Here is a 15,837-nt window from a genome sequence, read left to right as displayed (position 1 = left end):
GGCCTGCCGGTCGGTGCCTACGCCCCCTGCGGCCCACCCCTGAGAACTTGAGACCCCCAGCAAGCAGTCTCCCATCCTTTGGGGAAGAGTGAGTAAAGGAGAACGAGAGCCCCGTGGGAGTGGGAGGAGGAACTGGAGGCTCTTCACGGCTACTTCTTAATATAATACACTAATGCTCCACCTAGAGCACGTGTTTGAGGGTTTTCTTGATTGTTTTTTTCCAGTCGAGCAAACTCACAGTCACTGGGTATCACCAAGGCTGCAAGCCTCAACAACCCCAAGTCCTGGCCCTGCCTCTGCCCCTGAGCCTCCCCCAGAGCACCAGGCCCACAGCACCAGCCCACTGCCCTGCCCAGCTGAGCACGGAGGGCGGAGATTGGCTCCATCAGCGGAGCAGCACTGTGTGGGAGCTGGGGCGCCCCAGAAAACATCAGACAGCCCCAGGGGCTCCCAACATTATATCAACTCGTGAATGGGAAACTATGAAATGCGTTAGGTCTCTTTAACTTCAGAAAATGTCAGATACTACGTAGCGCACCCACTCACCTGCTCTGAGGAAAGGAATGTGAAATATAACCTCATTCACTTAAGTGAACATGAAGATATTTCATCCGCCATCCTGTCTTAACTGGATGAAAAGTTATTATATAAAGCAAAATTATTGCATGTTGTTAGGGCCCAGTTACCTTCTTTTAATTAGATTTACATCTTCACAGACTATTTAATGAATTCTTTTTGGTTCACTTATGTTTCTGTTTAAGCCAGAATTTGTTTTCTGAAATGTTTACATCTTTGTCTTTTCTACTAATTAAGTTGAAAGCAACAAACAAGTTTTATAATTATTTGGCGGAAGAATTTCTAGATTCAAACCTCGCATCTTGTACTGTAAAGAACCTGTATCTCCACTTTGGAAAAGCACCTAAGTTGCACATCAAGGACCAGCTCAGAGCTGTCTCCGGCTTGGCCACCGCATCGCAGAGCCATCGGCCAGCATGCCTCAGAAAATCTGGGGTCAAATCTAGTACCAAGAAAACAAGGCTACAAGACTCCACTTCCCCTGTATTTCCTCAATATTTCAGTGAAGGTCTCCTTCCGTGATTCACATCTAGAACTATTTCAAACTTGGGGCAGCGGCATCAGTCCAGCTGTAGTTGCTGGTAGTGGTCACTGTGTAGTGAAGAGTTTGTCTGGACTTTGTCCCAGAGGTCCAGCAGATGAGCTCAACCCTGACACCTGCAGTGGGAGGTGTGCCCCTGTCACGTGTGGTGGGAAGCGCAGTTACGATCACGTCACCACGACCCTCCCTGGGGCTGCCACAGGAAGGGTCAGCTGTTGGATAAGGAGCTCGGCCTCCAGATCTCTGGGAGGGCAGAGGGCTGCAGACCTATTCAACCTTGAGGCAGAGCTTCATCCACCAGACCAAGGGAAACCCTCGCCCCACAGCTCAGGGAACTTGGTTGGTGACCCACAATAGTGTGGCTGGAAGGTGACGCATTCGGAGGACTCGGAAGCTTTGAGCTTGGGCCCCTCCTGCTGTCACCCTCTGGGTCTACTTGGCTGATCCTGATTTGTGCCCTTTTAGTAGAACGGCAATCCTAAGGAGCAGCACAAGGTTTCTGAGTACCGCGAGCTACTTCAGAGAGGTGTCAGGTGGATGCCCCTGAGCGGAGGCCAGCGCCGACGGCCTGGGGGGCTCTGGAGCTCGCCGCTGGTCTCTGTGTGGTTGGTGGAGAACAGTGCCTTCCACCTGAGCAGTCCCTGCAAGCTAACCCTAACTCCAGGAGAGGGCATCAGGACTGAATTACAGTGGTCTTCACGTCTAAAACTTTTAAAGAAAATTTCTCTTTGCTAACTTCAAAAACAGGAGTGAAAAGAGGCGTTGCTTTTCGGTGTGCGACTCCTTGGCATATGTGCTCGGAAACGCTTTCACGTCTCCATTGCTCTGAGTCACTTTCCTGCTAACTTTGCTCAGTCATGCAGCGGCCTCATTATTGCCTTCTCTGGCTCTCGGCTGGCTCATGTGCATCTAGGGTGTGTTCAGTGTCGCGTTCCTGCCTGAGAATATCAGGTGAAAACTGAGTTCCATAGTAAACGCTTTCATTTGAAAACTTGGCTGACTCCAAGTACAAATGAGGAAACAGAGCGTCTCATTTCCAAAGTTGAGTCCAGGAGCTATTCAAGAGAAGGCTTCCTAGGAGGCCACTACATGTTGGTTAATACACAGGAATAGGCGTGAACGGTGAGATGTAATCTGCAGATAAAAAAGTGGCAGAACACATACCCTGTAAACATGTTTTACCAACTGAGTATGATAGGAGCTAGGAAGTGTGTGTGATGAAGACAGATCGACACATTTTCTCAAGAAGCTTAAATGTCTAGAAAACGAGTGAACAACATAGAAAAGGGAGAAGAACAAAGGCAAGTTTGAGGGTATTGGAACCACAAGCTCAAAGCCACCTTCTAGTTTCGGGGAGTGTCCCACCCATTATGTCCCACCCATTTGCAAAGCCATATCACTGATCTGTTAATACCCTTTTTCCCCCTAAATCTTGAAACAGTGTTCCTTTTGCCCTCCTACAAAGCTGGAAGTCTACTGTAGTGCTGCTTACGCCCAGACTCTAGTAGAATTAGATCAAATTTTGGCTCCTACTTATAGATTTTAAGTTATGTTGCTACAGTTAACGCCAGAGACCTTATCGCCTTGAATCCCAACGGGCCATTTGCAGAGATAGCTCCACAGGGTGCAGAGGGCATAAGGACAGCCACCACACAGGGGACAACAGCAATGCCGTGAGGCACTTCACTGCCTAACACCTACGTGCTCTCATTTGCAGATAGCCAGAGACAGGGTCCCCGAATTACTTAAAGTGACAGGACTAAACTCAAGTGGACACTGTGAAGGGCCAGGCCTCTCCAGGCCCCACCTTCCAGCAGGCGAAGAGCATGGAGGAATGAACTCCACAAACAGCCCTCCCTCTCAGGGTGGGGCAGGGAAGTGGTGGCTACAGGCGACACACCTCATGGTCCTTCGCAGGAGCAGACGGGTGTGGCTCAGGGAATTATGACTTGTCATCTTGAACAATTCAAGGTTTAAATCTTTGTCCCTCATTTGTAAAAGGAGGAAAGCAACAGAACTTTGCTCTGTGTGCTATCTCCAAGGTCAGTCTGGAGGCGTGTGAGCAGGGGCCAGCACACCAGCGCTCTGTAGGGGCTGGCCATCGTGATGAGGGCTATGACCTGGAAGACGCCGGCCTTGGCCACCTTTGCTCTGATGGGGAAGGCCACATAGGGAGGAGCTCAGGGGCAAGGAGGCAGGATGAGCTGCCAGGTCAGAGCAAAGCTGACCCAGGTCTGAGGCCTCTCAGGGACCATGGGCAGGAAGCCCACCTGGTCACCATGGAAGGTGCACCCAGCAGCATGAGGCACCTGTGCACAGGAGGTGCCGGGGAAAGCAAGAGGGCCGCACCCAGATCTGGCCCCTTGAGCTGAGGCACCTGGGGTACAGAGACGAGAAAAACAAGGCTCCGTGAGGCCCAGGTGCAGAGTCACTCCCCAGGCTGAGGACCTTAGGTGACAGTTCAGAACTGGTGCCAATTCTCCCTGCCCACTCACAGGCTCACTGGCTTCTGCTGTCCATGGGCAGCCTCAGAAGGCCACCTCTGAGAGGCTGAGCCACCAGTCGGTTCAGACACGCCTCGCTGAGCCACAAGGTCTCTCCCACACTCCACTGGCTCAAGAAGCACACGGAGACGCAGGAGCCCAGCAGGAAACTCCCACAGAGTGTGCGCTGCTATGTGCTTTGGCTTCAAATTCTGACCCACCAGCCAAGACAGGAACTGCCCTCCTACCTGAGAAGCTCCCCAGCCGCGGTGCAGTCATGTCCCCACCGTCATGGATCTCAAGGGAGTCCCAGTTCTGCTCTGTGGCAAAGCTGATCACTTGAATCTGCAAACCACAATGTCAAGTTAATATCCGTTTTGGTTGAGTATTAATCTAATCAGATAGTAGTTTTTCAAGATTAAGATAAACATATATCAAAATAAAGAAAACAGTTCATGAAAGGACATTAAAAATACCTCTACGAATGACACTTTTGACAATTTTTATTCTAAAACTCCAAAAATAAAAATATTGTGTAGAAATATTAAGAAAAGAGAAATAGATCATGCTGTATGCTATTCAAGATGACCGATGTACAGGAAGGAAGGAGGGAGGGAAGGAGGGAGGGAAGGAGGGAGGGAGGGAGAAAGGGAGGGAAAGAGGGAGGGAGGGAAGGAAGGAAGGAGTGAGGAAGGGAAGGAGGGAGGGAAGGAGGGAAGGAGGGAGGGAAAGAGGGAAGGAGGGAGGGAGGGAGGTGAGGAAGGGGGTGGAAACAGGAGCAAAAGAAGAAACGGCCAGGGTTGCTGGCTGAGTCCATGGTGGCTCTGGGCTGGGGCACACACCTGGATTCCGGACCCCTCTGTCACAGTGATCTTCCACACACAGTTCAGGTTGTTGCCATAGGGCTCAGGGTAGCCGGGGGACAGAATCGTCCCTCTCCGTTGAGTGAAATTGCCACTGCAGGGAACTGAGAGACAGAGCCACAGAGAATAAACGTAAAATGCAGCGAGGCCATTAATTTGGCTTTGGTTTTCTTTTCTGTGTGGTCAGATAGTGACAGGAACTTCCCATAAATGTCATTTGTAGCCCAGGTAGAGTTGAGTCCCTTTTAAATCAGCCATACTGTAAATCAAAGGCATTCCTGTATATCAGCGACAAATCCTCTGAAATGGAAATGAGGACAACCACTCCATTCACAATATCTTCAAAAAAAATAAAATACTTGGGAATCAACCTAACAAAAGAGGTGAAAGACTTATACAATGAAAACTACAGAACCCTAAAGAGAGAAATAGAAGAAGATCTTAGAAGATGGAAAAATATACCCTGTTCATGGATAGGCAGAACTAACATCATCAAAATGGCAATATTACCAGTTCTCTATAGGTTTAATGCAATGCCAATCAAAATCCCAACGGCATTTCTTGTAGAAATGGATAAAGCAATCATGAAATTCATATGGAAAAATAAAAGACCCAGAATAGCAAAAACAATGCTAAGCAGGAAGTGTGAATCAGGCGGTATAGCGATACCAGACTTCAAACTATACTACAGAGCAATAGTAACAAAAACAGCATGGTACTGGTACCAAAACAGGCGGGTGGACCAATGGTACAGAATAGAGGACACAGAAACCAATCCACAAAACTACAACTATCTTATATTTGATAAAGGGGCTAAAAGCATGCAATGGAGGAAGGATAGCATCTTCAACAAATGGTGCTGGGAAAACTGGAAATCCATATGCAACAAAATGAAACTGAATCCCTTTCTCTCGCCATGCACAAAAGTTAATTCTAAATGGATCAAGGAGCTTGATATCAAATCAGAGACACGCCGTCTGATAGAAGAAAAAGTTGGCTACGATCTACATACTGTGGGGTCGGGCTCCAAATTCCTCAATAGGACACCCATAGCACAAAAGTTAATAACTAGAATCAACAAATGGGACTTACTCAAACTAAAAAGTTTTTTCTCAGCAAAAGAAACAATAAGAGAGGTAAATAGGGAGCCTACATCCTGGGAACAAATCTTTACTCCTCACACTTCAGATAGAGCCCTAATATCCAGAGTATACAAAGAACTCAAAAAATTGGACAATAAGAGAACAAACAACCCAATCAACAAATGGGCCAAGGACCTGAACAGACACTTCTCAGAGGAGGACATACAGTCAATCAACAAGTACATGAAAAAATGCTCACCATCTCTAGCAGTCAGAGAAATGCAAATCAAAACCACCCTAAGATACCATCTCACTCCAGTAAGATTGGCAGCCATTATGAAGTCAAACAACAACAAGTGCTGGCGAGGATGTGGGGAAAAGGGTACTCTTGTACATTGCTGGTGGGACTGCAAATTGGTGCAGCCAATTTGGAAAGCAGTATGGAGATTTCTTGGAAAGCTGGGAATGGAGCCACCATTTGACCCAGCTATTCCCCTTCTCGGTCTATTCCCTAAAGACCTAAAAAGAGCATGCTACAGGGACACTGCTACATAGATGTTCATAGCAGCACAATTCACAAGAGCAAGACTGTGGAACCAACCTAGATGCCCTTCAATAGACGAATGGATAAAAAAAAAATGTGGCATTTATACACAATGGAGTATTACTCTGCATTAAAAAATGACAAAATCATAGAATTTGCAGGGAAATGGATGGCATTAGAGCAGATTATGCTAAGTGAAGCTAGCCAATCCCTAAAAAACAAATGCCAAATGTCTTCTTTGATATAAGGAGAGGAACTAAGAACAGAGTAGGGTCGAAGAGCATGAGAAGAAGATTAACATTAAACAGGGATGAGAGGTGGGAGGGAAAGGGAGAGAGAAGGGAAATTGCATGGAAATGGAAGGAGACCCTCAGGGTTATACAAAAGTACATACAAGAGGAAGTGAGGGGAAAGGGAAAAATAATACAAGGGGGAACAAATGAATGACAGTATAGGGGGCAGAGAGAGAAGAGGGGAGGGGAGGGGAGGGGAGGGGGGATAGTAGAGGATAGGAAAGGCAGCAGAACACAACAGACACTAGTATGGCAATATGTAAATCAATGGATGTGTAACTGATGTGATTATGGAATCTGTATATGGGGTAAAAATGGGAGCTCATAACCCACTTGAATCAAAGGGTGAAATATGATATATCAAGAACTATGTAATGTTTTGAATAACCAACAATAAAAAATTAAAAAAAAAAATAATAAATAAATAAATAAATCAGCCATGCTGCTGGTGATCACCTGTTGTGCTACTCAACTTACAGACCTGGAACCTCTAAACACCTCTTCAGGTTTCTAAGAAGGTGCTGCACCTACCAACTGCATTTCTGAAGCGAATTCTATTTGGAATAATTCATCTACTTAATTTAAAGACCACTGCAGAGCGCTCTCTTCCCACACAGTCGTGCGGCTCCAGATGATGCTAGCGGGATTTATGAGCAAGTCCAAGGAGAAGAAGAGATGCTTAAAATGCAAATGAATTCAAGTGCTAATTATGATTACACTAGAGTTTTCTACACAAAATGAAGCAAATAAAACCTAAGTAACAATGCCATTGCCATTCAGGCTGCATTAACCTCTTGCTTTTCAAACATTCATCAGCACAAATGTATTAAAGAGCATTACCCAAGTAATACAGCAAATCAACCTCATCATGCTTTTACCCCAGAATGAAATTATGTGGTATGGCCGCGAAGTCAGAGTCGATGGCACTCTTAACAGAATGGAGAGAGGAAGTGTGCTCGGGCCTTATGCCCTGATGCGTCTTAGGACACCATCTCTTCAGGGGTGGCTCCTGCTCAGCCATTCCTCAAACACAACCTGCTCATCATGCAGGTTAGGAGATGGGCACTCTGTGTGGACCAGACAGTGACCCTGGACAGCAGCTCTCCGCACTGGGGACTGTAGGCACAGCCCACACCTGTCACCCCACCTGTGGAGGACACTCACCTACACAGCTGGGCACCGTGTCGTTCCACTGAGCAAGTGCGTTGGGCACAGACTGGCAGCGGATGGCCGTGGAACCCTGCAGCAGGTACCCTGGGTTACACTCAAATCGAACAATGGAGCCTGCGGAGAATTCAGAGCCGATTCTTCTCCCATATCTGGGCTCGGGGACAGAGCTGCACTGGGTGTCACTGGTGCGAGGGACAGCTGGAGGCAAACAGAACACAGACGTCTGTGTCTTTATCAGCAGACCACCACCTCATCTGGACAACGGACTGGAGCCCGGGAGAGGGATGCTGACCCCAGAAGTCAGCATCTCCAGCCCCGTCTGTGGGGTGTGACCTCAGGAGCAGGTCCACCCCACACTCCAAGCTCAGGTGACCTGAGGACCCCCTGGATTTCCCACTCAGAGCAGGAAATGGACATAAGAAGAATAGTGCCTTACAGGGCTGAGTGACATCAAGCAAGTAATTGACCACCAACAAGGACATCATCACTTCACAATGACAAGCTGTATTCAGCCCTGTTAGGGTTTGGAGGGTCCCCCAAAGCTCATGTGTGAAACGATGCAAGAAAGTTCAGAGGAGAGAAGATTGAGTTATGAGCACCTTCACCCAGTCAGTGAGTCCATCCCCTGGTGGGATTAACTGGAGGGTGGCTGAAGGCAGATAGGCTGTGGCGGGAGGAGGTGGGGCATTGGGATGGGCTTTTGGGGTCTATATTTTGTATTTGGCAAGTGGAGCTTTCTCTCTCTCTCTCTCTCTCCTTCCTGATCACCATGAGAGCTGCTTCCCTCCACCCCACTCTTCTGCCATGTGGGCTGAGACCACCAAAACCTTGAGTCTCCTCTCGAATTGTTCTTATCAGGTTTTTTAGTCACAGCAGTGAAAAAGTTGACTAAAACAAGCCTCCATAGTCTTAAAATCTAGTGGGGAAAGCCACTCTTTACAGCCTCCTTATGACATGACCATTGCCATGTAGTAATGAAATCTAAATAGAACTACCACATGATACGGCAGGCCCGGCTCTGGGTATTTACCTGAGAGGACTGAGTCCAGAGTTCCAGAAGACCTCTGCAAACTCACCGCAGCGCTACTCAGTATAGACAAGATGGGGAACAAGCTAACTGTCCGCAGAAGAATGGGTGAAGAAAAGGAGTCTAAACGTGTGTACACTGGAATTTTACTCAACCTTACAAAGGAAGGATCTCCTGCCCCTCGAGGACTTGTGCAAGATGAAATGAGCCAGTCCCAGAGGGCCAAGGCTGCAGATTCCTCCCAGCAAGGAAGCAGTCTTAGATCTCGCACTCACAGGGGCCGAATGCACAGTGGGCATGACGAGGCCTGGCTGGGGGGGTGGAGAAGTTCTGCCTGCAGTCAGCCACCCTGCGCTGTGCACCTGGAACGAGCTCAGAGCAGGCCTCCTCAAAGAGAGAGAAGCCCAGGCATCTGCCGGCTGCATGGCACTGAGAGGAAGGCCACATTGGAAGCCACGAAAAGGCCCAAGAGTCCCTGTGTGTCCAGCATGAGCAGGCGCTCCCTACTCTCAACAGTCCCAGGCTGCTCTGACCTTCCACCTTCTAGGTAAGATGAATGTCCGGTGCCAATGACCATGACCGTGATAGCTATTTATTTTAAGAAAACCAACAATTAAGGAGTAATACCTGCTTTCTAAAGCAATTTTGGAGACCGTTTCTCAGGAAGACGTTTGGAAAGCCAAGAGAAGAAATGAATTTTAATATCCCAGGAGGTGGGAGAGAGGAAAGCTACAAAACTGAGACATGAGCCCGCGTGTGTGTGTCTGGGGAGAGCCCAGCACTCTCTGCACCCAGCCCTCTGGGTCCGCCCTCGGGCCCCACCTTCCCTGGCCCTTCACACAGCCTCTGCCCCCCACTGTGATCCCCCTCTACCAGTTAGGAACACTTTACATGGCTGTGAGACAACAGCAAAAGCGAACTAGTGAAAAGTGGGCAGAGAACAAGGTCGTGCTGGAGAACCAAGGTGAGAGGCCAGACAGCTGGGTGGCTGGGACCAGTGCTGCTGCAGGGCCCAGAGTGGAAGCACCAGGAACGGGTGTGTGCCTTTAGTGGGCACCAGGGGATGGCTCTGTTAATCATCTGTCACCACCACGGACACAACCGCAGATGTGAGCGTGAAGCTCTCTTGCTGCACTCCTGCCGTGGGCGGTGCAGGAGATGTGCCCAAGAAAACAAACCTGAGTGCAGGTAGGACCGGCCTGCAGTGTCCACCTGAGGCACGTGTAGGACCGGCCTGCAGTGTCCACCTGAGGCACGTGTAGGACCGGCCTGCAGTGTCCACCTGAGGCACGTGTAGGACCGGCCTGCACTGTCCACCTGAGTGCAGGTAGGACCGGCCTGCAGTGTCCACCTGAGGCACTCTCCTATTTCCTTTAGTGACTGGAGAACATCTCCTGCTTCTTCATCTCCTGCTGGTCTCAGTTTTGCAGCTTTCTTCTCTCCCACCTCCTGGGATATTAAAATTTGTCTCTTCTCTTTGCTTTCCAACGTCTTCCCCTCTGGCTCTGAGACATCTGATTTGACAGGTCATTACTAGCAGGGGAATTTAGACATTTATTGCCAGATTACAAATAAAATCTATGCTGAAACTTCTTTGTAAAAGCTTTACATTTAATAAGCTCTTAATATAAAATGTGAATATCTTAAAGGGGGAAACCAATTAAGCCTCCATGTTGTTGTTGTCTAAAAGGAGAGTTAGACCTGGAAAAATGTGGCGTAAGAAGCTGTTCTGGGAGTGGCCAGGAATAGGTTGGAGTTGTGGGCGTGGCCAGGGAGGGTGGGCGTGTCTGGGAGTGAGATGCTTTTCTGGGCAGGTGGTTCAGGACCGATGATGTTCAGGCATTGCTGGGTGGCCAGTAGGGAAAACTGGTCAGGGTTGGTGACCCAGCACCCATGCCATGGAAGACCAAAGGCGAGCTGCCACTTCTAAAGTGTCCCCCATAGGGAGGTGTTGTGACACATGGCTTCCTTTCCCCCGAGATATCGACGATGAACCTTTACTAAAGCTAGGAGAAACGTACAGTAGATCCTTCTAGTTTAATAATTCTGGTATGAGTTCTGTGGAGGAGGCTGAAGGTGGCCCAGAACTGCACGCTGGAACAGGGCGGGAGAGCAGGCTGTGTACACCTAGCGTGCACACAGGAGCGTTAAAGGCAGTCTGATAAGAATACACTGGCTTTTGATGAGGAATTGCAAGGATCCCACGACTGAGTAGCACATCCCAGGCTCTGCCAGCCTCTCTCTCTACCTGGCAGTGAAAGGGTCAGGGGACTCAGGAATGCAGAGGGGGTGACAGGAGTCCCTCCCCAGGAACTCCTGGGGGGTAGGAAGCTGGTAAGGAAACCCTGCTTATATCTAAGAAGAAACATGCAAGACTAAACATGCCCGGGCCTTCCAGAGTAAGTGCCCACCCGAGTCCTCAGGAAGCCAGCATGTGCAGGAATAATGCCGCGGCCACCACCTCAAACCGCAGGACCACAGCCCTCCTAGACACTCACACTTCAGGGGGAGTGCTGACCATTCCCCACAGGATGAGCTCTCACCACGCCTCTGCTTCCCAAGTTTGTTGACCACCACATTGCCTCAGACACCGCGAACGGTGCTTGGGCTGCTGGGGTCAGACTAGCCACAGCAGGGAAGGGTGTTCAGCCCACAGGGACGTGGCTGCCAACTGAGCCTGCCTAACTCGGCTGCCCACTAGTCCTTTTTTTTTTTTAGAGAGAGATAATTTATTTTTTCATTTTCGGCAGACACAACATCTTTGTTTGTCTGTGGTGCTGAGGATCGAACCCGGACCGCACGCATGCCAGGCGAGCGCGCTACCGCTTGAGCCATAGCCCCAGCCCCTGCCCACTAGTCCTTCTTGCTCACGGTCATGGTGAGCTATGCCACTCTGCTCCCAGAGAGTAGCCAGGCCCTGAGTTCCCACTGAATAGCCCCCAACAGTCATGCACTTCCACCCCACCCCAGGTTCCAGCTCAGGGGGGACCCATGCTGAAGAGCCAACTGCTGCATTGTGCAGACGGTGGACTCTTGGCCTTCCAAGGGTACCAACTCTCTCTTCTTGCCCTCAGGCTTCCAAATGTAAGCTCCTACTCTCAAGGACTGTGGGAAACAAATGAATGAAAGCCAGCAAATACCTAGGATGATCAGGACACTTTGTGAAAAATGAAAGGCCCTATGTACATGTCCTTTTCTTTCTCTCCACAAGTTTGAGAGATGGTAGCATCATGGTTACCGAAGTCTCCACGTTAGTATCAGGATGACCTGGAGAGGCAGGGAGCAGAGAGCCACCAACGGCCCCAGGAGGACCACCCTTGCTCACCTACTCACAGACATAGCTTGCACTCTGACCCTGCTCATCTGTCCCCAGCAGTACTTCACAGTTGAGCTGTCTGGGAACAAGAGCTAGATCACCTGCCACCAGAGGAGTCATAAAGTCACTGTGCAATTTTAAGCTTTAGTAATTCACAAAAGAAGGAAGCTGTAACTAACATAGGAAGCACTGTTCAGGAAACTTTCACACAAGAGAGTTCAAGTAATTTGGGGGCTTCAACATTCAACACAACAGCTACCTTTCATAGGTATTGAAAATTTCCCCATTGCTGTTGAGTGATTTGTAAATTGCATTCATTGTCTTCTCCCTGTATCTGCAAAGGAGTTAGCTCTGATGAAAAGAGACCCCGATTTTTGCATAACCTCACTGGTTGAAAGCAAGAAAAAAGGGTATATTGGGACTTTATAAAATATTGAAGATATTAGAGCCATTTATATTCTTCAGAACAAGGAAACTAGATTCCGTCTATGTTTTTCTTTACTCTCTGCTTTTCTTTTAATAATCATGCATGCTTTTAAACAAGAAAACATGATTTCAAAAATATGTTTTCTGGCGATAACATTTGAAGATAAAGATGTTGAGTCATTTGCATAAGATATTTCATCTGATTATCTGAACAATTTTGTAATCTTTATAAAAAATCAAAGCAAGTATCTTAGAAAGGCAGAGAATGTAGAGAATGCCAATGACTTGAATTTTTTCAGGAGGAAAAAATATACTTAGATCAATTGGTTCAGTTTCTTTACATATATTACATGAATTTTGGCTTGTGAATATACTTTTTCAAATTAATTTAGAATTTATTTGAAGAAAATTAGGAGTGGCAAGAGGTAGGCTCTTTAAATTGGTCTCTCTCCTAATAAAGTCAATTTTTAAGAGATACTAGTTAATTGTTCATATTTAACAAGAGTACAGCTTATAGCAAGGTGGTGACATTTAAATCAATAGCATAGAGATTCAATCAACTGCTGCTTAAACCAGGTTCAAGATAGTTTGCCTCCTACTTATCTGTCAAATATTATTCTCACTTTCTTTCCACTATTCTTTAAATATTCTTATTGCTGAAAACTGAGGCTTCTTTTATAGTGAAATATTTTGATGGCATGGCTTTTGCAATGTGAGATTATTAGCTAGGATATATAAATATACGACCTTGTTATTCTCTATATTTTTTTTGAAAAACATAATATATCAAGGATGCTTCTGAAGTCTTTGTTAAGGGAAACATGTCATTGCTAAAAAATTATTTCCTTCCAACTGAAAGAGAATATTTAGGGGTGGGTAGTATTCTCTCTAGCCTAGAGGAAAACTGGATCAAGATCACGCCTTATGTTTGGACAGTTTTTCTCTACAAGGAAAAGTCTCTCCCAGATCCCCCCCCCACCAAAGGTGATCATGATAAGTCCCATGTTGCCCCTGCTCTCAACCCCAAATGTACATGCGGTCACCTGGCAGTTTCTTAAGTTCACTCAATGAAGGTGCAAAAAAGGTAAACCACACTCAGGTAAAATTCTTCACCCTTCAAATCTATGAAGCAATCCCAAGTTTATTTTTAATGAGTTCCAAATTTAAAAATAAACAGAAATGATGTAGAAGAGCTAAAAGTGAATAAAGCACGACCAACCAAAATTAGGTAGGTAAAGTGAGAGATGCATAAGTTTTTTTTTTTTGTTAAATTGTTGTTTAAGTTTATTTTCCCAGTAACAATTGGATTACCTGATTAAGTGTGTTTCATTCAAGTCCTTGCAAAGATATAAACTATAATGAAATGGTTTACTTAATCAGATAAAATATTATATTTGCAGACATTTTGAGAAGTGCAGAGCTACACAAAGGTCATAGGATAAAGATCTGTCTCCGTATAGTGCTGGATAAATGAGATATTATGATCTGGAGTAGAAATAGAAAATCCAGGTGTTGAAAGAACAACTAATATTTTCATTAAATAATTTTATCTTATATAAATATCCTCAATTCCTTAAATATCACAAAAGTATCGTTTGGATACTTCCATGACTTGTCTGAAGAGGGTGGAGCTGCAGTGTTAGAGGAGCCGAGGAGGGGGACAGGGGGTGCATTTACCTTGATAAACAAAGTGGAAGCCCCTGGCGGCCGCCCCACTCTTGGCGCTGAATCGAAGCAGGATTTGATTGGATGTAGCCAAAGGCAGCGTTTCACCTACAGATAAAGGCAGAGATCATTCCTGGGGCCAGAAAACACCCAGCCCTGGGTGAAAGGGAGTATTCACAGAGATCATTTTAACTTGGAATTTTACAATGAATTTTTGAACTTTAAAAAAATAAACTTTAATTTTGGGTTTAAGACCCAAATATTGTTTATATCAAGACTTTAAAACTCTGTTCCTATATTCTAGTAAAATGTATTCAATCATTGTTTCATGTTTGCTTCTTCTGAAGACAACAGAATAGGGCTACTGGCTGCTAACACGTAAGACACAATTATTGGCTGCGTCATTACCTCAGATTACATTGATTCGATTCTTGCTGGCTAGAAATTTTCTTAAAATGAAAAAAATTTTTTTTTGAATTGAAAGTTGATTTTAAAAATTAACACATTCAGGAAAAGCCTACTGAAGTAAAATTGTAACCTCTTGAGAGAGCCTGGCCTGTATCCTATCCTGAACAGCTTGGGAGTGGGTGGCTACAAGATTTTCCAGGAGAATTTCTTACTACGTATCAAGATTTTGAATGCCTCTTCTTAAAGGTTCTACCATAGGATGTTGGTAGAAAATAACAAAACATGGTCATAGCTGTTTGGTTAAGAAATATTGATTTATAGGTGTTGGTTTTATATCCTGCTACTTTGCTGAATTCATTTATTAGTTCTAGAAGTTTTCAGGTGGAATTTTTTGGAACTTCTAGATATAGAATCATGTCATCAACATATAGTAATAGTTTGAGTTCTTCTTTTCTTATTGGTTTCCCTTTAATTTCTTTTGTCTATCTAATTGCTCTGGCTAGAGTTTCAAGGATAATGTTGAATAAAAGTGGTAAAAAGGGGTATCCCTGTATTGTTCCAGTTTTTAGCAGGAATGCTTTCAATTTTTCTCCATTTAGAATGATGTTGGCCTTGGGTTTAGCATAGGTAGCTTTGATAATGTTGAGATATGTTTCTGTTATCCCTATTTTTTTCTACTCTTTTTTAGCATTAAAGGGTTCTGTGTTTTGTCAAATGCATTCCTCTACATCAGTGATGAATCCACTGAAAGAGAAATTGGAAAAACTACTCCATTCACAATAGACTCAAAAAAATAAAATATTTGGGAATTAACCTAACAAAAGAGGTAAAAGACTTCTATGATGGAAATCATAGAACACTAAAGAAGACGACTTTAGAAGATGGAAAGATCTACCTTGCTCTTGGATAGGCAGAAATAATACGGTCAAAATGGCCATACTATCAAAAGCACTATATAGATTTAATGCAATTCATATTAAAAATTCCAATGGCATTCTTCATAGAAATAGAAAAAGCAATCATGAAATTCATTTAAAAAAAAAATAAGAGTCCTAGAATAACCAAAACGATCCTCAGTGAGAAAAGTACAGCAGGAGGCATCAGAATACCAGATCACCAATTGTACTACAGAGCCATAGAAACAAAGATGACATGGTATCGGCACCCAGACAGACATGCAGACCAATGGTACAGAAGAGAGGACACAGAGACAAACCCACATGAATACAGTTATCTCATACTAGACAAAGGTGCCATAAACATACATTATAAAAAAGTCAGCCTCTCAACTAATGGTGCTGGGAAAACTGGAAATCCATATGCAGCAGAATGAAACTAAACCCCTATCTCTCACCCTGCACAAAACTCGACTCAAAGTGGATCAAGGGTCTAGGCATTAGACCAAAGACTCTTTGCCTAACAAAAGAAATGATAGGCCTAATC

General features: G+C 45.6%; 1 protein-coding gene across 1 annotated transcript in view; it reads right to left on the bottom strand.

Annotated features, from left to right (window-relative positions):
- Csmd1 (CUB and Sushi multiple domains 1) overlaps positions 1 to 15,837 on the bottom strand; it is a 1,338,703-nt gene that overhangs the window by 180,825 nt on the left and 1,142,041 nt on the right. The window contains exons 33-36 of the mRNA XM_071609340.1: positions 13,999 to 14,094; positions 7,547 to 7,750; positions 4,443 to 4,567; positions 3,849 to 3,945 (exon numbers count right to left, since the gene is read on the bottom strand). Coding sequence (XP_071465441.1) covers positions 3,849 to 3,945; positions 4,443 to 4,567; positions 7,547 to 7,750; positions 13,999 to 14,094 — 522 coding nt within the window. The remainder of the gene's footprint in view (positions 1 to 3,848; positions 3,946 to 4,442; positions 4,568 to 7,546; positions 7,751 to 13,998; positions 14,095 to 15,837) is intronic.

The sequence above is a fragment of the Marmota flaviventris genome, chromosome 3 (assembly GCF_047511675.1).
Source record: "Marmota flaviventris isolate mMarFla1 chromosome 3, mMarFla1.hap1, whole genome shotgun sequence".
NCBI lineage: Eukaryota > Metazoa > Chordata > Mammalia > Rodentia > Sciuridae > Marmota > Marmota flaviventris.
The sequence above is the reverse complement of the archived record's forward strand: the minus strand, read 5'-3'. Positions and strand labels throughout refer to the sequence as shown.